Source organism: Dinoponera quadriceps, unplaced genomic scaffold (genome assembly GCF_001313825.1).
Source record: "Dinoponera quadriceps isolate SergipeBrazil2010 unplaced genomic scaffold, ASM131382v1 scaffold479, whole genome shotgun sequence".
Classification (NCBI taxonomy): domain Eukaryota; kingdom Metazoa; phylum Arthropoda; class Insecta; order Hymenoptera; family Formicidae; genus Dinoponera; species Dinoponera quadriceps.
The window spans coordinates 94,780-117,060 of NW_014554586.1; the positions used below are offsets into that span (position 1 = coordinate 94,780).

The 22,281-nt window shown below is 42.4% G+C and overlaps 2 protein-coding genes across 4 annotated transcripts; both read right to left on the reverse strand.

The window, feature by feature from the left end:
* LOC106752185 (early nodulin-75) lies at positions 1–2,180 on the reverse strand. The gene is made up of 3 exons (XM_014633714.1): positions 2,065–2,180; positions 1,052–1,448; positions 1–567 (listed from the first exon to the last, which is right to left on the reverse strand). The coding sequence occupies exons 1-3, from the start codon at positions 2,178–2,180 to the stop codon at positions 1–3; spliced, it is 1,080 nt and encodes a 359-aa protein (XP_014489200.1).
* A 5,731-nt stretch (positions 2,181–7,911) lies between these two features.
* On the reverse strand, positions 7,912–21,983 carry LOC106752223 (WD repeat-containing protein 63-like). Of its 3 annotated transcripts, XM_014633767.1 has the most exons (4): positions 21,759–21,973; positions 21,620–21,647; positions 9,092–12,168; positions 7,912–7,998 (listed from the first exon to the last, which is right to left on the reverse strand). In XM_014633767.1, the coding sequence occupies exon 3, from the start codon at positions 12,046–12,048 to the stop codon at positions 9,151–9,153; it is 2,898 nt and encodes a 965-aa protein (XP_014489253.1). In that variant the 5' UTR covers positions 12,049–12,168; positions 21,620–21,647; positions 21,759–21,973; the 3' UTR covers positions 7,912–7,998; positions 9,092–9,150. The 3 variants fall into 3 exon arrangements, 2 of the variants coding, with proteins under 2 accessions (XP_014489253.1, XP_014489254.1); XM_014633768.1 differs by lacking the exon at positions 21,620–21,647 and having other exon boundaries at positions 21,789–21,973; XR_001375131.1 differs by lacking the exons at positions 7,912–7,998; positions 9,092–12,168 and having other exon boundaries at positions 17,271–21,647; positions 21,714–21,983.
* Positions 21,984–22,281: the final 298 nt, after the last annotated feature.

Below are 22,281 nucleotides of genomic sequence, written 5' to 3' on the forward strand. Positions count from 1 at the left end.
TTAAGAATCTTTATCACCGGACATCTTAGCGAATCGTTCTACCCCCTCGAGTATCCTGCCGGCAAAGTGCCACCAGCCCTCGTCCGGCTCGCTTCTTTTGCTGTGGCCCGCAGCCTCCGCCAGGTTCGCCGGGAAATTAATCTTATGCCTGGCGATGCTCTTGAGCACGAGCGCCGCTATGTATATGATGAAATAAATGCTAAAGTACAGCGGTACGTACCAAAGCTTCTTCCCTATGAAGTAATACGAATAAGGCCGCTTGTCAAGCCGCTGATCGTTCATTTCCGGCTCCTGTTCCGTCGTGTGCTCGACGTGATGCTCGTGATAGTGATCGGGCAAGTGATCGTAGATCATCTCGTGATGAAAGTCGTGATGCTGGTCATGCCCGTATGAGTCGTCGTCGAATTGAAATGGGCGATCGTGATGGTTGGCGAATTTCATAGGCTTCTTCGTAGGCTCGTCGGTATTCTCATACGAAGGTACGACGTCGAAGTTGGGATACTCCATCTCGGGCCCGCCACTGGCCACCTGGTAATTGTTTGGCGGTGATTTATAATTGTCCGGCACCTGCAACAGATCGAGATAAATTGTGAGAACCTACTCCGTTCTTTTTTTCATCATACTTCAATATTCTCACATAGAGATAGAGAATTCCGGTGCATTTTGTTCGTGAGATGAAATCAGTTTTGAATTACTCGAATTCTAAGCTATCGAAACGCGCGATCGGTTTAAGTATGTCAAATTGATAAGTAAGATTATTTAGGATTCAACTGTTTATCATAAGGAATAATTTCATTTGACATTTACGAGATATTCGTGAAAGGTGGAAATAGATTGTGATAATATATCCCGTTTTAATTGTATTTCTATATTTTTGTATATAAAATTTAGGTGCATTTTTTCGTGAGATAAAATTAGTTTAGAATTATTCGAATTTAAAGTAAACGAAGCGAGCAATCGGTTTAAGTATGTCACATGACAAGGTAGATTATTTGGAGTTTTCAAATAATTTTATCGAGGAATCATCCCCTGAAGTTTACGTCGCGTATACCTGATCGTCCATAGGCATAGGTGGATATTTCTGAACGCTGGTCATCGGCTTAGACGTCGTCTTGTCTTCAAGAAACTCCGGCGAATACGGTGGACCGTACTCGTACATAGCGAAGGAAATCGGGCCGGGAAGTGAGGGTGAACTGATGCTCGAGGAGCTTCCCGAATTCGGCCTCCCATTCGGCGGCCTCCCATTCGGCGGCCTACCGTTCGGCGGCCTATCGTTAGGCGGCCTATCGTTCGGTGGCCTATCATTCGACGGCCTACCGTTCGGCGGCCCACCGTTCGGCGCATCGTCATTGTTAAATATCAAGCTCGCAGGTGGATTAAATCGTTGTTGGATTTGCTTTTTCCCTGCGTTCAGCTTGGCTATCATTTCGTGATCCAACGTCGAATATCTACATACATAGATACATAGGTAGATTGTTAATAAAAATTACGGCAGATTACAAACAAAAATTAATAAAAACAATGAGAATAATATTATATCAGTAAGTTGTGTTAATACATGCATAAAAAAAATCAATTTCAATAGCTGAATTAGTTGTAACGTATGCCCGACTCGAAATTTTGATGCGACTCTGACGCTCTTAAGAATACTTTGCGCTTACTTAAATGGCCTATAAACTAATAAAAAACTTACTTTGACGATACTGATACTTTTTAACTTCTCTCTTTTGAACCTTTAATTCTACATATTGAATTTTAATGCTACCTTCATCGTTCTATTTTAACACTAAAACGGCGAAAACGGAAATTTAAGACATCATCAGAGTCAAGAAGTAGAGGTTATATTATGTTATTAGAATTGAAATTAAATCTATTTTACTATCTTAGTTCTTACTATGTTGTAAAATTAAAAGTTTAACATAAGGCGAAAATTTCGACTCGGGTGGACACTTAAAATTTTAGCAGCGTAAGTAATTTTAATTACTACGGTAGCATTGCCGCAATCTTCTGCTGCTGTAGTTAATATTTCCTTTCCGTGTACATTTGCGCAGACCAAATATTTACCTCGGAGCCGGATAGTCGATCGCTTCGCCTTTCTTCAACTTCGGAGTCTTGGGCGTAACGTATACAGGCGATATCGTGATAGCAATGTCGCTTATACTCTTGTTCTCATTTTCCATTCTCGTGTCGTTTCTCGCTTGAATACTGGAGAGAATGCACGAATAAATGCCTCGTATTCGATCCTTGCGCAGGAAAATGTTTCAAAAATATCTCATTCGACCGGAATTCGTCTTATAACTTGTACTTGAAACTCAAACGCGGAGGGAGATTCATTATCAAAGCTATACTGAAAAAAAATTACTGCGTCCAAATATATATTTACTAAGCAGTATTAGAGTAGTTTATTTTATTCGGATTGAGTAAATATTATTTGAACGTAGCGCTTCTTTTCTTCCAGTGTACTATATTCAAGTAATATTTACTTCATCCAAATAAAATAAACTACTCCGGCAGTCTTTGGCAGATATTTATTTGAACGTAGCAATTTTTTTTTTCAGTATTCTCCAGCATTATCAGAGTATCTAATACGTACACGTGGGTGGATTGTTCTCGACGTACGCACCTGCTGATCCACGGAAAGGGATCCACGTGAGAGCTCCTCGCTAGCTGTCCGTTTCTCGATACTTTCGCGTATGACGTTACTCCCGACGACACCGTGGCAGCGAACAGGCGTGGAGAGAGAAGCAAAATTAAAATACGTAACATAGCTCGCTGATAGCCGAACATGAATGGCCGTGATCCTGAAGCCGGTGTCCTCTATATAGACTTGTAACTGTAAGTACCGCTCGCAACCGCCGAAAATGTATTGTCCATGCGACTTGCCGTGTCGCATTTCGGCACGACACGCCGACCTATCGATTCCTCCCCGTCGTGTCGCGTGGGACGTCGCGTGGACGATACATCGTTTTTCGTCGCCTATTTGTAGCCGGGTGGACGCGAAATCGGGACGAGATCGCGGCTCGTGACCGACGAAGCGTCGCTTTCGACGGCCCGGTCGACAAAACATACCCGGTCCAGGTGCAGTTATGCTAACGAGAAGAAATGACACCTGACAAAATCGCTCTAATTCACTTTACAAACCGTAATGATCCGTTATATGAAAGAGTACGCTCGGGCATGATCGTACATTACAAGTAAAACGAATTGTCTCTCCCGTTATCGGCATCGCAAAAAAGAAAGATTCTGAGACACTCCTCACCGGAAAAGAAAGATAACATTTGGAGAAAAAAGACACTGCATACTCGGTGTATGTGTGTGTGGATGTGACGTGTAGCGTGTGTTCTCTTTTTATTCTCTCAATGTACATTACGATCTCGGCGAATATCGCAAAGATACAAGACGATGCGATAATCTGTATGCCACGGGAACTATCGTCAAGACGAGATCTGGGCGTGGATGCGATTTTTACATATACATTGATATGGTACTGACACAAAAGTTCGTCCTGTCTTTTCTTTCATCACTTTCATTACTTCTTTGCACAGAAATCCTAAAATTTCCGTGAGCGCGGGGTCATGCAGCTACCGGCGAAGTAACAGGTCATCGAACTAAGCGCATACTTGATTGGTTGATTCTATTTTGAAATAAATAAATATTATATGTACACTTTGACTGAAAAACCGGACGAACTTTTATGTCAACCCAGTGAATACGAATGTATTAATGATACCTGCATAGTTGCATTTTGACGGACATTTCTCTTCGACCTGTATGTACAGTCGGCAGATTAAAGATTGCGGCACTTTTTTTCGACGAGTTTCGCAACGCACCTCGTAGACAATAGGAAAATGTATAGTTGGCGTCATACAGAGTGGGCCGAAAGTTTAACAGTCCAATATCTCGTAAAACGATGCAATTTTGAGAAAAATGTTTTGAGTAAAAGTTGTAGGGTTTAAAAAGATCTATTTATTAATCTTATCAGTTTGACTTTGGATGGAAGCGTCAAGGTCAAATGAAGGTCAACTTCATTTTCTTAAATGGAATTATACGGTTCTTTTTTTACACAAATCAATTCCTCCGTTCATTCTGTGTATAAAAGTATCAGAGTAAGATTACCGAATAGTGAACACTTTTCAACATATTTTATTTTTCATTCTGATTTTTTCAGCCTAAAATGTGAAATATCTCATAAAGTATTCAATTTTCAATAATATCACCTTAACATTTTTCTACATAATAATAGAAGAGAAATCGTTTAATGATATCACTCAGTGCACATTGGTGCATCGATGCTTTTGCAAAATGCAATGAATTTTTTTTAAAGATTTTCTATGTTTTGCTTACAGCAATCGATTCTATCTGTCATTCTACATACAAAAGTGTTTAAGTGATGTTTAAGTAATGTTATTAAAAAGTGAATACTTTATTAAATATTTCATATTTTATTTTTGCTGAAAAATAAAATATCTCGAAAATTATTCACTTTTCAATCATCTTATCCTAGTACTTTTATACGTATAATGAATAGAGGATTCGATTTATGTTAAAAAAAACTATACGATTCCACAAAAAAAAATTAAGTTGACTTCATTTGAGTTTGACGTTTCAAGGTCAAACTAATAAGATCAATAAATAAATCTTTTTTAAACCCTAAAACTGTTATTTAAAATATTTTTTTCAAAAGTTTAGTTACGAGATATTTGACTGTATGTGCGCGGAACGAATCGGGGATGACGTCATTGGTGATATCATGAATACAGACACATTTTTAAACGTATGTGTTTGCGATAGATATAAGCATTCCACGGTTCTCAATTGTATAAAAAGATACGATATAAATTAACGCGTCAAAAATAATTTCTTAAAACATAATTTAAGGAATGTATAGTAAAGTGTAATGTATATAAAACACTGTATGCAAGAAATTTATTACTGGATCGCAAAGTATTATTCGCAACGTAACATCGCAATATGTCAAGTTACATCTTGCATCTTTTCACAATCTTCTGTATCGATAAAATCATGCCCAGCGAGAAATGAACATCGAATCGATGTCAAATTCATGTCGATTCGATGTAATTTCGACTGTTTCGACGTCGATTTGACGGTCGATTCGATGGTTCATTTCTCGCTGGATAGAAGCAAGTGGAGAAATGATATGTGAAAAATTTATTACACACGGAAGAAGCGAGGACAAAATGTTTATGAATTGAATGCAATACGTAAGGTCTATGAATAAAACACACCCATATACGCACGACGTCCTTTAGTTTTACTTTATTTTAGCATCCACAGCTTAAAAATAAATAAACTTTGAAAATTAAAAAAAAATGTTCAAACGCAGGTATATGTATGTATATTATGTATATATCACCGTACGCGCGTTATCAATTACGATACGTGGTAAATAGTGCTATACATAAACAAGTAACAATCGTCGAAAGATAAACAATTTCTTGAACGTAAATGCACATGTCGATGTCGTTTTTGCTCGATTCGGGAAAAGATAAGCGATTCGGAGATACAAAGGAACAGGGAAGCGAGCAAACCTCACTGGCGAATGCACTCTTCCCCTCTCTCATTTTTTCTCCCTCTTAGCGCACTTATCGATAAGGAGAATAATATAATCTTAATTACCAATGTATACAATGTCCATTTTTAGCTTCAGCTAGTCTCGTCAGTGCGCACGTAGCAACGATTTCAATTTGATTATCAAACGCTCTCGATTGGCGCTTTAAGGTATTTCTTCGGTTGTACATCTGCGCAAGCACTCAAGTATGACAAATGGATGTAATGTAATCCACAACCCATCCTGTCGACATAAGATTTTCCCATTATACTCAGAACGTACGATTTACTTGCAAATGGGGGAGAATATAAAAAAAAAACAATTGTACTGCGCGTCCAAAATCTAGAATATGTATATATAGCATATATATATATATATATCTATATATATATATATGTCATCTATAATATATATTATGTATATATATAGAGAGAAATATATATGTATATAAATAAGATCTCGCGAGAGTGCGCAAGAATACGATTAGAAAATGACGTTTCACGCACGTGTATCAGGTGCACGATTAGTTGACGTATGGTGGCCAACCGTTTGAAACGATCGGGTGTGTTCGTGTGTACTAACGTTCTTCGAAATTTTGAGCGAAAACGAATGTGAATTTAGTCATCGAAGTTGCTCTATATGATAATAACTAAGTATCGAAACCTTGATAAAAACCTTGATTCATATTGATCAAAAGAATCGCTGATATACGATAACTTATCGTATGCTGACATAAGGTCTTTCAGAACCATTTATTTCGTCGTTCTCCGAAAGATCGTGCAACAAAAGTAGCAGTATAAACGAAATGACGCAAGTTTCACTTATATTTGGCAAAATATCTTCTCTCTCTCTTCCTCCCCTCCTCCCCCCCCCCCCCCNCTCTACCTCTTTTTTAGAGTGTACCTGCATGTAACTAAGCACAGGTAACATCCGTGCGAAATGACAATCAAAATTCGCTAATTATACAATGTGAAGAAAATGAACAAAGGTAAATGCACCAAATAGCATTAGCGTGAGAAACCAAACGATAGATCCCTTTCGTTGAAATATATATATTAACGTCTTTATTATTTCATTTATGTGAAAATATACGTCTCTTCCTCGATCAAAATGTATATTTCCAATATAACAATATTCCGTAGCGAAAACTATGCCACGAAAGAATGGCGATCGTTTCCTTTTTTTCATTTATACAAATTTCTATGTTACGATTTTGTATAAAGTTAGAAATTCAAGCTCGCCCTCGCCATCGATCCCGCGCGGATCTCGCATGTGCAAAACATTATCGCCTACGAACAACGCAGCATCTCGTAACACTTCATTCGCTCCTGCGACTTCATCGACTCCCCTCGTAGCGGCAAGAGGTCAGCTCCAACGAAGACGGTCACGCGCGACAAGTAACTAATCTTAAGGCACGTATAGGTACAGAGTCTTGTTTTTAAGCTACACACAAGCTGAGGAGGATCACGCCGGACTAGTATCAAGCCGTCCCTCCTAGTGCTGACTTTCCTGTCGAGCAGGATCTTGGGACCGTGCCAGAATCCTCTTGGACGGACGCCGAGGAGTCACGGGCCCCTGGTCGCGGCAGTTTTTCATGATGTTGTTGTTGTTATTGTTGTTGTAGGTGTTGTTGTTGTTGTTGTTGCATGCTCTTCAGGTACCTGGCTTCTCCTCTGCGGGCTGATGATGTTCACTGCGTGTTCGTGCTCTTCCATTCGATGTAGAGGAAATAAGCCCCGGCGGCGTAAGCGATGGTATTGAAAATCCCAAATACCTGGAAGCGATGTTGCAAGCGTGCTTAAAAAATATTCGTCGAATATTTTCTCGGTTGGTTCAACATATTGTGAATATTCTATGATTATTCGCTAGAATAATGAATCGCTAAAATAGATTAAAAACGCCGGTTTAATTCCCAACGTTGCTCCATCTGATATAATAACAAGTTTCTAATCGTAAAATATCTCTGTATGAGACATATTCTTATTAGAAGATGTACTCTTGTTATTTATTCGCGTGAATCTTATAATAACGGTCCTCACCCCGGCAGCGATGTTCGAGGATGATGACCTGTACGCAGACCAAGCCGACAGCTGAGCGATAAACGCAATCATGTAGAGCACGGTTTCTATGGATGTATTTAAAAGTTCCTGGAAAATAGAATTATTTGTAATAAAGTCAGAAAATTACTCCGATAAAATCGCATAGGTCGGACACGCGTAATAACAGTACTCTCCTTCGCGCTTTCCGCAACGCGTACTTACAGTTAGGATCCAGTTGATGGGTACCTTAAGCACCTCTCGGATGGAAAGGAGGTACACGGCGCACCATATGAGTGTGGATATGAAGGACGTTACCGCAACGAACAGAAACCAGTGTGTCGCACCGATGAAAGCCGGAGACGCGCATGCCATACATATTATACCGAGACCCTGGAAAATGAATCGAACGTTTTCGTTATTTACACAATAGCTAATTTGACGAGACAAAGATTCTTAAGGATGTATCATCTATAACTCAAATAATGAAAATATTATAAAAAAAAAAGACAAATTAATCTACATTGTAGTCGAAAGTGACACTAAAAGTTTGACAGCAGTTCGGAACCTGGATCCAAAGTTACTTCACTTTAAAGAAAGTTGTAAGGTGAAATGAGTTTGATTTGAAGAATTCAATAAAATTGCATTGCGTGTACATTGAATACATTATCGAGCTCAATGCTCTTGTAAATAGAAAAGATTGACCATTCAAGAGCAAAGATATTTGTAAGTAAACTGATACTTCTTATCTGTTCTTTGAGATTGGCATGCTATTTTTAATTTCTATTTTTAATATCTTCCCAACTACAAAAATAAAATTTGAATGAAAAATTACAGTATTAAAGACTAATATGCAGACATTGTACACAAATTCCAGAATTATTAACCATTTTGTTTCGAAATATAGTGATGTAAAGTTCATAATTTCGAGTAATATACTCGATATATATATATATATAATAATTTTGCTTGATAAATACTAAATGTATGAGTGGCCCTTTGATACACCATTGAAAATATGGCACTAATAATATTTTTAAAATATCATTTTTAAATATGCGTATGAAAACAACTTCTCCTTCGAATCACGCAATTCGATATCGGCGGAAATTCGCATCTTAAGGATGTTCGGATTTTAATGAATGTTTTACCTAAAACGCATTGAACATTACATAGCACTCGTTCCTATGATTCCACAATCAAACCTTTCAAACAGGAACAGGAAATATTTAAAACGAAGGGAATCTGGACTTCAATCAATGCTTCTCTCATACATTAATTCTGAATCTTTGCTGTTTGAGCGTTATCTCAAAATTTTCGTGACGATATTTCATAAAATATAATCTGATTATCGATTTCAATACGTAGGAATTGATTACAATTACGACATACAAGTGGTTACTTAAGAGACTGCAAACCCCTTGAGCTATCTTATCTTATCACCGCGTTTACATTTCGAATCCGAGAGGAGTCATAACTATGGCACCTTTACTCGAAAGAGAACTTCTCGAAGCCTCGTGCTTGCATCCACGAATAGCGCATGCTTCATATTTCCTTTCCTTTCTTTGCGCAAATGCTTCGATCAAATTTCGGCACATACGGTCGCTGCTCCATTATTTCACGCGCCTCCTCCTTAATCTTGCGAAACTCTCGCAAGTATACACCGATCATTTCCTCGCTCTTTGTCATTTCCCTTTGCTCTTCCGAGCTCCCGCCTTTCCCCTCCAGATCGTAGTGTTCGGGAAACTCGAAGGACACGAAGTTATCGAAATATTTATCCTGAAGCGCAGCTTCGTTCCTGGCCTTGATCATCTTCCGGTCCCTCTCTTCGGCCAAACGAACCAGCGGCAACCTCTTCTCCTCCAGTTCTCGCGGCACGAATCTCTTCTTCTTCAGCAGAACCTTCTTCATCCTGCCCTGCTGGCGCATCTTCCAAACGGTATCCTTGGACTTCGGCATTTGACGCATCTTCTCTTCGGCCTCCAGTCTCAGCCGCTCCTCGTGTTGCCTGTGAAGCTGCAGCCTCGCCGTTTCGAGTTTCACTCTGCGCTCTTCGTCCACCCTCGCTTGCCTCTTGCCGGTGGCACCCGGGTCGTTCCGGAGGAACTCCTTCTGCCACGAGGAGAACATCCTCTTCCTCCTCACTTCCCGCCACACGTACTCCTCGAACCAGTCCAGCCTCTCGACGATATCGTCTTCGGGTTCCGCGGGCTCCCCGAAAATGCGGAAGGCGCTGCTGCAATCACCGGCGCCGAGCAGCCTGAATCCGTCCCCGCAAGACTCCCGGAGCGATAACAGAGTTATCGGCCGTCTGGAGATAGTCTGCACGAGCACCGGTCGGTTCGCCCTGCACCTGATATCCCAGACCTCCAAGTCGCCGAGATTAGTGCCCGTGAGGAAGAGCCCGGGCCGGTTGCTCCAGCAGCAGGCCGTGTACACGCGATCGGACCTTCGTCGGAAGAGGGGCAGCTCCGGGTAGTCGTCCTTCCACACGGCGAAGACGTGGCCGCCCGTCGTGAGGAGAACGTCGTGGAGGTGCGGCGAACGGAGAATCGCCGTAACGGGACCGTCGTGCGCGGAAGAGCGACCGAGGAGCCTGCACTCCTCCAAGCCGGACGTTTCCACGTCGAACACCTGGCCTTCCCAGGTGCAGCATACGAGATCCCCCTGCGCCGTGCCGATCCACAGTCTCCTCGTGCAATCCACGTCCGCGGCCTCCGATTCGCCATGGTCGCGCTGACGCTGCTCGCCCTCTTGGAACACCTGGTCCGACGGGAGGCACAGGTAAAGAGGCGTGAAGGGCGAGTCCTTGGAGGGCCGAGCGTTCAAGCGATAGATCGGCCGGAAAGTGTCGTCGAGGCCCTTGAGGTCGCTCGGCTTCAATTGCGAGGTGATGGAGTACCTGAGGAGGTCCCAGATGGCGACAATGCCGTCCTCGGCGATCGTCACGAATTGACAGCTCGAGCTGGCGGAGAGTCTCGTCAGCTTCCCGGACGGCTCGATCCTGCAATTGTCGGGGAGCCATTGTATGCGGCGGATCGGTACCTCGTGCGAATTACCCCGTTCGGACGCTATGCCAGCGTCCAAAATCCGCTGCTCGACGTCCTCACGGTCTCTCAGCCGGCCGTGAATGTTCCAGACGACCACTTGGCCGGACGCGGAACCGCCAATGACGAAATCGCCGTTCGTCGGGCAGAAGGAGACGCAGTAAATCTCCCGGTGGCAGCGCAACGAGAGCCGAGGTCGCAGCGGATCGTCCAGGGACCAGAGCAACGCCGTCGGCTCGGCTCTTGACGGCGCGTCACGCGATCGGATAACGTCGCACGACGAGGAGGACGCGTAAGAGACAACCACGCAATCGAGCAGGCTCGGATGCCAGGAAGCGTCGGAGATAACCTTGCCGGCCGCGAAGTGCAAGTCGACGAGGGAGAAGCGTTCCGCGTAGGCGGTGACCTCATCGCGCGACTGAGCGACTATTTCGAACTGCCGGCGCGCGAGCGCCTCGATGTCGTCCACGTGCAGGTTTACGACCGTGTTGTAGCACACCGCGTCGATCATCTCCGGCGCGCGCTCCATCAAGAAGAGCTCCAACGGCCCCCTCTCCGTCGGCTTCTGCGTCTCCACCGTCCGCTCGGACGCCTCCCTGGAGCTCTCGGTCTCTCTCTTCTCCTCGAGCTCCGATTTCTCTTCCTCCTCTGCGTCACTGTGATCACTGCCGACCTCGCGGAAGATGCCTCCCATCGTGTCCTCGTAGACGTACTGAGTCCAGGCGTTCTTGGGGTTCCCGGGATAAGTCTGCACCTCGATATCGCGGGGTTCGAAGTGCGTCTGGATCATCCGAGAGATGCGCTTCTTCTCGACGTTCTCGAAGCTCTCGTAGGGCAGCAGCTCCGCGTAACTGTCCCAGGAATCCTTCGACGACCTGTCGGAGAGCTCTCGCTCGCAGCCCAAGGAACTTATCGAGAAGCAGACCTCCACTTGGAAAAAGTCCCGCGTGCTTCGGAGCAGTCTGTCGTCCAAGTCGCTCCCGAGGGACTCCCACGGCCCGCCGGTCTTCTTGATTTTCCGCACGACCTCCTCTCGGAGCTTCTTGCTAATGTCAGCATTCCTTTTTACTATCACCGACCTCGCATCCTCCGTCAGGCAGATCACGAAGTCACAGGCGATCAATTGAACGGATGAATAGCCCAAGAGGAATGTCTCGCCGCCGTAAGCCTCGATCTTCGACCGGTGCGGTTCCAGCGACGAGCCCGGCATTGAGGCGAGCTTCAAGACTGCCTCTCGTGGCACAAAGGCCCAAGGATATTCCAGGAACACGTGTTCGCCGACCGAGCAACCCAGTTCTCGCTGAACCTTGGGGACGAGGCTCAAGCGCTCCACATTCTCGATATTTTCGTCGAGCAGCGTCCAACCCAACCGCCGGCACTTAACCCCTTTCATCATTCTCGCGGCTCGACGGTGCGTCGGCGGCTCGAAAAGCGAGCCCGACCGCGAATGGTTCCTCTCAGCATCGATCAAACAAACGCCATTTCTCGATGGTGGTTTCTAAGAAGCCTCGATCCACTACCGGGGAGGGAGCGCACACGTTCTCCCGAAAAGTAATTGCATTTTTTGCAATTACACACGCACACACACACAGAAAGAAAATTAGTGTCAATACAAGAAATTATATTTCGGAAAATTATCTAAGAAAACTACATATATTTCTACCAAGGAATTGAATTGATACTAATTTTTTGTCAATACGGAAGTGGCGTTTCATATTTTTTTACACAAGCATGCGTTACTTTGAATCGTGTTTGTCACTGAAGAGAACCGAGAGTGCGATCGAAATGTTTGAATTTATTGTATTCGTTAATCGAAGAATTCACTTTTGTTTAATTTCTCGCTAATAATATATCCGATGTCGATTCTTATCTGTCTCTTGCACATTTTTTCCCGATCGTTTATTCAAGAGCCTTCACCAACATTTCTTTACTATCGAATCGTGTTTCTAAGTCAATAAATGCGATCCGCATCCTCGCCTTGTCATTTCCCGTTATTCGAAGCAGGCCGCCTCGAGATCAATAGGTAGTGCACGATGGCGAAAGCACAAAGGATCGGAACGTTGAAATGGCAAGAGCGGAAGAAGTACTTCCCACTTTCACCGTCGCACACAACGCGGTGTCGTGATAAATACCTAGTGAATTCTCCCTCAAGAATTCTCCCCGCGTTACATCTTGCGGGTTATTATATAATTGTGTCATGCATACTTGATAGCGCCATTGTGAATGCAAATGCAATCGCTGAATGAAGTAATGCGTCTAAGCATGTCGCTTATGCGTTTTGCATGAATGTTCCTACTCGCGACGATTTTCACGATGAGCTGTTATTCAACCCACGTTTCAGAAACCATCACGAAGATTAAAGTCCCGACCAACGCATTAACGAATGTATTAAATAATGAGTTTTGTGTTACGGTTCATCTAAATTTTTGCGTTACTTTAACATTGGGAATATGTTAAAAAGTGCACAGTAAAAATATGCAAAATTACACATATTCATCCCTAAAGTCATACACATTCATCATTAAAGTAACACAAAAATCTAGATGGGCTTTTTACTGCATACGTTACGCCAACCTGCAGCGATATACCAATTTAGAATACATTGCCATTGTTGTATCGTTCTTTGTTATAACTTTCCTATCTTTATTAACGTGTTGTTTCAATTTATTTACTATTACATCTCACATCGCGTTTGCTTCATTTTCTCCATTATCGCCGTCACAGCTGTACGCACGCAAGAAAGAAATGTCTAATCTTTTATTATTAACTCGACCGTGAATATCCGCTCGTGGTGAACGAGAGTCTCTATTTTCGTTTAGTGCACACCTAAGTCATGGATACCTTGCTTCACGTGCAGCGCTTTACTTTAAAATTCTCAGTAGCGATAATGCAGCGCGCTTATGGACGGTGATCAATGTTGACCTTTCGAGAGCGAGCGACCTAAGCGACTGTCGTGTCGCTAAATATATACACGGGTGACTAGAAAGCATGTTAAAAAGACGAGCGCGTAGACACGTGAAGTGCGTTCGTGCGTTCGCACTCGTCCCGCACACGTTACACCGTACTAGAATCCTCGTTCGCGAGAGTCGCAAGGTGTTCGGCCTCACCCAGCCAGAAGAGAAAATCGGAGATATGAAGCAACAGCGAACGTTGCAACATTCAGTTACGACTGTTTGATTTATTTCACAAATAGCGACATCTGTGGAATCTTTGGTCAATGACGTTCCTTAAAAGAAAAAGGGAAAAAGAAGTTTTACCGCATGTTTTCTCACCTCGACGTTTCCTTTACCTGTATGTGTGTGGCAATCTGTGATAATTACGACTCGAGTTAAATGAAGCTTTGCCGAGAGAGAAATACGCCAAGTTGTATTGAAAGAGCAAGCAGCTTCTGTTGTATATTTACAAGAAATGAACAAATTTATATTGAAGAAATGTATATTTAACAAATTTAAATTTAAGAAATTAACAAATTTATTTGTTAACTTGGGAACTACTAATTTCTACACATGCGAACGGCAGTCGTTTAATTAATATTACATTTATGCCGGTTATTTCTATTACCTATCTTAAGAACGGTGGCGTGAATTTAACGTCTCTATTCGACGTTATTCCGCTTCTTAATAAGATAATAATAACGTGACAGAGCAAAGCGTTATTGGCAATAAAAATGTAGAATAACTCTCTGAGGATTGGGCTGTCGTGAATGATTACGTTGCCGAGTTTCAACGATAACGCACGTCATAAATTATCGTCCAATCCGACCCGCGACTCGTCAATTTCACATTTACGGCCTAAATAGGCCATATTAGGACGTACTTCGCGTGCCTTACCGCAATCGCTACATTAAATGCAATACGCGCTACGCAATAGTACGGCAAATACAATGCTCGTGCGAACGTAATCGGAAGGCCCGTAATTTTCCGTCGAGTTTAATTAACGCCAAAATGAATGGGGCGTACGTGCAATTTATAAACGAATTTCGTCGAAGTACGAAGTAACTTACTAAAAGAACAAAATAACTTTAATGTCTAAAAAATTTCTCCCCTCATATATTTTTATATAATTTGATTTTTATCTTGTGTGTCGTAAAAGATAAAATGACGTCACGAAATCGACACGAAGATATAAAAAGATTCATATTTTTTCATATTCCTGCACAGGAAAAAGGTACTAGATTCACACATAATAAATAATAATAATTATTATACAAATTATTATACAAATAAATAATTACTCCAATATTCTTTTTCAATATTCTCTCAGAAAATCTTTACTTGGATTAAATCAATTTTACTTAAACCAAGTAAATATTTTACTTAAATCAAGTAAATATTCGCCAGTGAGTATTGGAATAATTATTTACTTGAATCTAGCACTTTTTCTCCATACTCGATATTTCTTACATTTATATATGTATATAATATTACGTTCGTAACGAACATAAGGAAAGGAGCAGAGCAGCTTTGAGGAAGATGATGCGATTTCGTGATATCGATATTCTGATTCATCTCTATAAACAACAATGAAGTATCCGCAATAATATTTTTCCCGTTATCCCCTCTCCCCCTCTCCCGGTGATTGTCAGCAATACCTGCATGGTCGCCAATTGTACGTTATTCTAGTCGTTGCTTTATGAATATTATCAAGGGTTAATCGGGGTTCATCAAACAAGGCACGTCGAAGCGAGATAGTTTCATGATTCACACACGAAGGGGGCTCGGATGACCATTTACTGCGTAATATCTGATGACTTATGCATAATCTACGTTAACGCACGCATGCGTGAGTACTGTTCCACCGAACATTATCCAATGCAACAAATGTGGTGTGTAACTGTATTTTGCAAAGCCTGGTGCCTCATCTCTAATTATTCGCGCGAGCGATATGACACAATGTTGTAGATTCGCGATTACTTGGCGCGTACTTATGTGTGCGCGGTGTATGCTTGAGAAATAAATATAATGTCGTAAATCGAACGATTCGTCGGAAGATAAAGGCCTCGTCGCTACACCGATTTTCCTCTCCCTCAATTTCCGTTCCGCTAATTCCAGACTGCAGAGAAGAGCCGGACGGACGGACTTGCGGGAAGATTACTTGATATAAGATCCGACTTGTGTGCCCACAATAACACTTCTGTAAGAAGCCACATGTGTTTCCGTGTGGACCGGCTCAGTTACGCGGAACGAGCGAAATTACAGCAATGTGCAAAGCCGACGTCGAGATAAGGCCTCGTCGGCGAGGAATCTCGGCGACCCACATCCGTCGGTCGTATTACAGTTACTAAATGGCCAGCCATTACAGTCGGTACCTACCACGATAGGTTCGACCTGTCTGTGTCCGGCCGTTACTGTAATCTTCATTGGCTAATTAATTGAAGTTACATATGTTCACGAGCCGAAGGGAGCGACAGTAAGCGCGATGGGGTTATAAATTCGAAAGATAGCGCGATTTGTCGGACGCTGTCCAACGGAGAGGAGTATCATCCGTGTCAAATAACGCGCGCTGAGTAACTTTTTCATTGACGCAAGATAGTGCACGTTTCAACCGATAAACGTGTCGCGATCGTGTTACGCGCGGCATCTGTAAGCGATAGAATGATTAAAACACGGATATTGAGATATATATACCGCCTGATATACCGGGAACCGAAACGAATCTTTGTTGTTGCAGTTCTACGCTAGAAATTGCGCGAATTGGTTCGCGTCGATTATCACGATTTGTGAGAAACCGGGCGCACACATTGGAAAATCTAGCGGAAACGAATTACGATGTTGTCACAGCAGGTCGATAAAGGGACGAATTATTAGCGCGATGTCGGAAACTTCGGCCTCTCTGGAAATAGACGCCGGAAGTCGCGAGTTGTAAAAAAAGGTGCGCTATTCGAGAGGAGTCTTTTCCTCGCGTGAGTTTACATTGGCGGCGGGCCAACGCACGGTGTGTTTCATCGGCGAGATTTTCTCTCTCAAAAATCTCACCGCCACCATCAAGATCTTATGGCCGCGGCGAAACGCGCGATAAAAACAACCGATAGACCTGTAGATTTGGATCTGTGGTTTCAATTAGCGCGTCGGCTGCTGATTTTCCAGCCGCAACCGCGTGTAACAACGGAAGTCGATAAACAACAACATCGTGCGCAATTATTCTCAATACGCCGTCCCGAGGATGCCGGGCGAAGTATTGAGCAAATTCGCGAAAGCGTTAAGGACGTATCACCCATATTTCAAAATAATGGAGAAATTATGAAAAAATCACCCATTGATTTACATTGCATTTAAAAGTGGCACGAAAAGTTTGACGATAATTTAGAGCCCGGATCGAAAGTTGTTCCATTTTAAGGAGGTTGTAAGTCCTTGAAATGAGATTGATAAGAATTCGATCAAACTTGCACTACGTTAAACAAATATAGCATTAATAAGAAAAATAAACGATAGTATTATAATATTGTATACATTGAAAAAAATATTGTTACGTTCAAGTAAATATTTGCTAAGGAATATCACGATAGTTTATTTTATTTGGATTAAGTAAATATTACTTGAATGTAACACAATGAGAGACAAAAAGTGTTGCATTCAAATAATATTTACTTGATTCAAATAAAATAAATTGCTCCAATAGCAAATTCAAATAATATTTACTTGAACGTAACTATTTTTTTTCTTTTCAGTATACATATGTCTACGTCGACTTCGTTTCAACGTTAACATTTATTATTTAGATAGCGAAATAAATGCATAGGGATGTAATTTCGCTCGACAAATACTAAATTTACGAGTGTCCTCCTTCTTGACGCGCCACTGAAAATACAACACTGACGGGCAATACATCCTTAAATCGCGTCGAATCTTAGCATACGATCCAACAGGTCGCAACGTGCATCTCTCTCCCACTCGAGCCGAGCGCGCTCGCTAGGAAAGGAAGGAAAGAGGTTCGCCAAATAAAATTAACATCGATCAAAGAACTTTCTCAAACGTACGGATATACAGTTATACAGTCCGCTTCATAAATAATGCATAAGCAGCTCGCCGTATAAGCGACCGGTTCGATTATTTTCGCCCAGAAATAATCGAGGCCCGAATCGAGTTGTCCGAAAGGCGCCGCGCGCGGTTACCATGCGGGACACCTTGCGCCTTCACTAGGAGGAGATAAAAGTCGCGGAATCCGCGCGGGGAATTTCTAAAATAGGCGCTGCCCCCTCCGGTGAGAACGTTCTCGACGGCGACCCCGCCACCGATCGCGAACGAAACGTCCGCCGCTGATCGAAGAGGTAAGAATGCGCCAGGTTGCCGGGTATGAGTCCGATTACGCGTGTGCGAAACGTACATGCCAATCTCGCTTCTTTCTCCCGTTTCCCCAGATCGGCGCGTCTCGCTCTTTTCCTCCTCGTCTAGGCGGGATAAGCCATTAGACACGCGGATAGCGCGCACATTGCGCAAGGCGCGGCCTGTCCTTGTGCATAAGCCGAGTCGCGCGCAATTACCGCGCTGCATAACTCGCGGCCGATATAATACGCCGCCGGCCTACACTAGACGCACGCCGGTTAACACAATGCCACAGTGGTGGGAGAGAGATAGCCCTAGCCGCCGTGGCCGCCCCCGCTCCTTGATATTGTGATAAGTATTGCGCAATTGGCGGCGCGCGGCTGTTTCGCTCGACGTGGGCGATCAGAATTCGCGATATGTACCCGAGGAGATGGAAGGTGAAGATCGTGCTCGCGTCTACGTGAAAGGAGCGATCGGAAATCGACCTTCCCGGAGAAGGGAGAGACTTCCGTTCGAAAAATTCGACGAGGAAACCGGCGATATCTGTCCGAGCAGAAATGTATCCACTCGGTCTGAATTCAAAGCTGGTTTAGCTAGTATGGTAACAGGCAAGGTCAAATTTTCCACCTCGTTATTGGCTGATTATTCGCTAAAATGTAGGATCGAACCGTTGTATGATCGAACCGTTGTCTAACTATTATGTATTTAATTTGATAGAATAGACGGTGTTGTCTATTCAAATATATATAATTTAGTTATACTAAATACGTAGTGAAAAATAGGGTGTTAAATTTAACACATTTCACACATCCTAAACGATCGTAACTGTAATTTCTTTTGCTCGATCAGCTAACTTATTTATCCAGCCATTACTTAGCCACCATAGGAGAAGTGAGTGTTACATTATTAGCTAATAGCGACATTAGATGCAAATTTACTACCTCATGCCTAGACAACCGCGAGATTCAATTTCTATCAGAATACATCTATCGGGATTTACTTGCGCCATTATGCGAGTAAATAACTTTATCTCCTTGCGTGCGGGTAACATGATTATAAAATATATTGAGATGTTTCCGACGATGCCTTTATACCGTAATTCCTCCGATCGATAAGTGTTAATTAAAAATTCCACGGCTTACTGGGTTGCATATCGTAAAACGTATGCAATTTTCTCGCTAAGAATTACTAATAACCGTTCTCTCGCTTTCCGCCCTTGATCTTGAAATCACCTAATTATCGAACGAACGTTGCACGCGGGAGCCTACACGAGCATAAATGTTGAAACATAGCTAAAGAAGCGTATGAGTATGGTACCACGGTCGTTAACACGATAGTTTCAAATAATACTCCATTATGAAATAGGCGAGAAATACCTTCGTGTGAGAGATGGAAAGAAAGAAAATCACCGTACAACTTTGTCTTTTACGGCGAAGCAGCGACAAATAACCACGAAACGAATCACCTCGCCGAGATTGATCACAAGAGGATAGATTGATCCACGAAATCACCGTGGAACTTCGCCATTAACATTCTCATTAGTCGAGACATCTTCCACGTTAGCGTGCTCGCAGAACGACGTTTCTTTTTTTCACACGATGTTTTCCCACCGTTAACGAGAGCCGATTATCCGCGAGAGAGTAATGCACGAGCTTTACCCTGACCGAAATTAACCCTTCAAATGGGTCGGTGCATTATGTACGTAATGTCGTGCGAAAGTGTCTTAATCGGAGAGGAAAAAGGAGAACAGTTGCAGTTTCAGTCGGCCGAAATAAACTCGAAGCTCTCGTAACTTTTGCCGCACAAGCCGTGTACCAGAAATGCATTTTCTCAAGCTGGCGTATTTGTGCGAATTCACGAGCTTCAATAATCATGAACTAATGCCAGTGTAATGCAGAAACGAATGCACACGGAAATAGATGTTGCTGCCATGACTAATCATGGTTTAGCTGAAAATGTTTTGCTACCGTAACTAAAACTTTAGTTATTATTGCTAGGTGTCATACTCGATATGTGTCTACTGTAGCTAAATTTGCAGGTGTCTATATGTTATAACGGAAATTTAGCAAGCGTATGGACAAGTTTAGTTATAGCGGACATATGTTAGATATGGCACCTTTACATCTAGCAACAGTAACTGAAGTTTTAGTTACAGAAGCGAATTTTTAACTACAGAAGCAAAACATTTTCAGCTAAGCCATGATCAGCGGCGTCAGCAACATGAAATTATAAAACTTTATTCGCCCATGTATGTAAAATAATTTTAAGTATGGGAAATAGAACATTTTTCATAGGTGAATCGTAACTGCAATAATCGCACAAAGTTTCTCGTCTGGACGATAAAAGAATTGATTTGCGGTCTCCCCACAAGTTTGTTTCCGCAACAACCGGACGGCACCGAAGCTGTTTCCCGTTGTAACAGGAAAAAGGGCGCGTTTATCGTTCGTCGAACTATATTACAATTACCGATATGGCGGTACGATTAATCGCTTGAATACCTTTCGCGCTCAGTTGACCTCTCGTTCACGATTTATTTCGACCGTTTCGCCCGCATCGATTTATATGAGAATTTTTCGATCGTTATATCAAATACAAGTTTTCCGCGTCGAATAGAAATATATCTGTGATATGTAATTAATAAATAATTAATAAATGTTATATACACGATAATTACTGGCGTTTCAATATGCGAAATAACACTTTCTACGCACTTTCTAATGTAGAATTTAAAAAACAGAGCTGTGCGTTACTGCCTTATGAAGAGAGGAAACTCCAAAAATGATGTCTGTTTACGAAGAAAATATCAGAAGCCACAGAAATGTTATATTTACGTTATATTTTACTTTAGCTTCTTGCTATTGCTCTCGCGGTGATGAAACTTTGTCTCAAGCATGACTACAGCTGCCAATAAATCAAACATCGCACCTGTTTAATGAAATTCACACATACATTTGGGTCTTGCTGCCACACCGAGTGAAATGATCACGACAGATTCTCTGCCAATTGGAATTTTCGTTAAACTGGAATTTCGAAAACAACGTTTCGTTAGACACTTGCTAAAATTTGCTATTACGCACTTGCCGTTACGCACTCGCTACTACGCATTTGCATTTTCGAAGCGTAACTTGCTGGAATTCTTCATTCGTCGACGTTAAGTATCAAGCTGATAAGCAAGGCATCTCTGGAGATTTTTGTGAGAGAAAAATTTTGATTCCGCGTTTATAAAAGATTCCGCAATTGAAATTTCTTCCGGACTCATATATTTATGAATACACATACATAAACGATATAATTACACGCCTTTTCTTTCCTTATCAGAGTATAACGGCACTTGCATGACTTTCGTTCTCGACAGGAAGCTCGTCGCCATTGTCACACATCATACGCAGACAAGAAAAGGTGAGGCCGGAAATGATAAGACCGGACGTCGGGCGAGTCTTTCTCTAGAAGTGTAATTCTGTATAACCAACCGTGTAATGTGATTCTCTGTAACGAGCGAGCAGCGAAAAAGAGAAGCTGAAGGCCCGAAAACACAGAGTTGGCTACTGTCGCGAAATCCGTCAGACTGGTTGAGAAACGTACGGAAGAATAAATAACACTTCGCGAGAGCGTTTCTCTCGCACGCCTTGCACTTTTGCCAGGTGTAAATCAGTTTGCCGTCATTAAATGAAAATTACTGCGTTGACGTAAGTGAGACGTGATTACCCGCGATAGTCAACGTTACCGCGTATCACTGCAAAAAAAACAAGTTATATTCATTCTCGCCGCATAAATCGCGCACACATCCACATTTACACACACGGGTAGACCCGAATAGATATGACGCATTCAGATGACACATTACGCAGCATTCGTGTTACGCCAGGAAGATTACTATATCAATTCTCCTCCATTCCACACGCAACTCCATGACGGTCTCAGGTATTAATTATTATAGTCCAAGGATTCGACGACCTAATTCGCGAGCGACCGGGCACAACAACTGCACGAGTCGCGAATACTGTTCCACGGCCGTGAGGCAAACTAAGCTTGATGAAGATGTTAATCTGCCAACGATTGGCAAGCCGATTTAACGCTCCGTCGCAAAACTACACGCCAGTTGAGCCGTACAAATAACCTGAAAATAATTTACTTGTATATTTTAAGATTTTTCAACAGCTTGAAATTCATAAATATCCCAAACAATATTTATTTTTCTTTTTCGGACACACACATACATACATAGGACGAGCCGATGAATTAATTGATTGAAAACCCAAGTCGTTATGTATGATGAAAATGTAGAATAAATGTATATCGAAATAGGCCCCATTGTGAAAGTTTTCATGCGAAAATAAATTAATAATAAAAGAGAGAGACAAATGTTA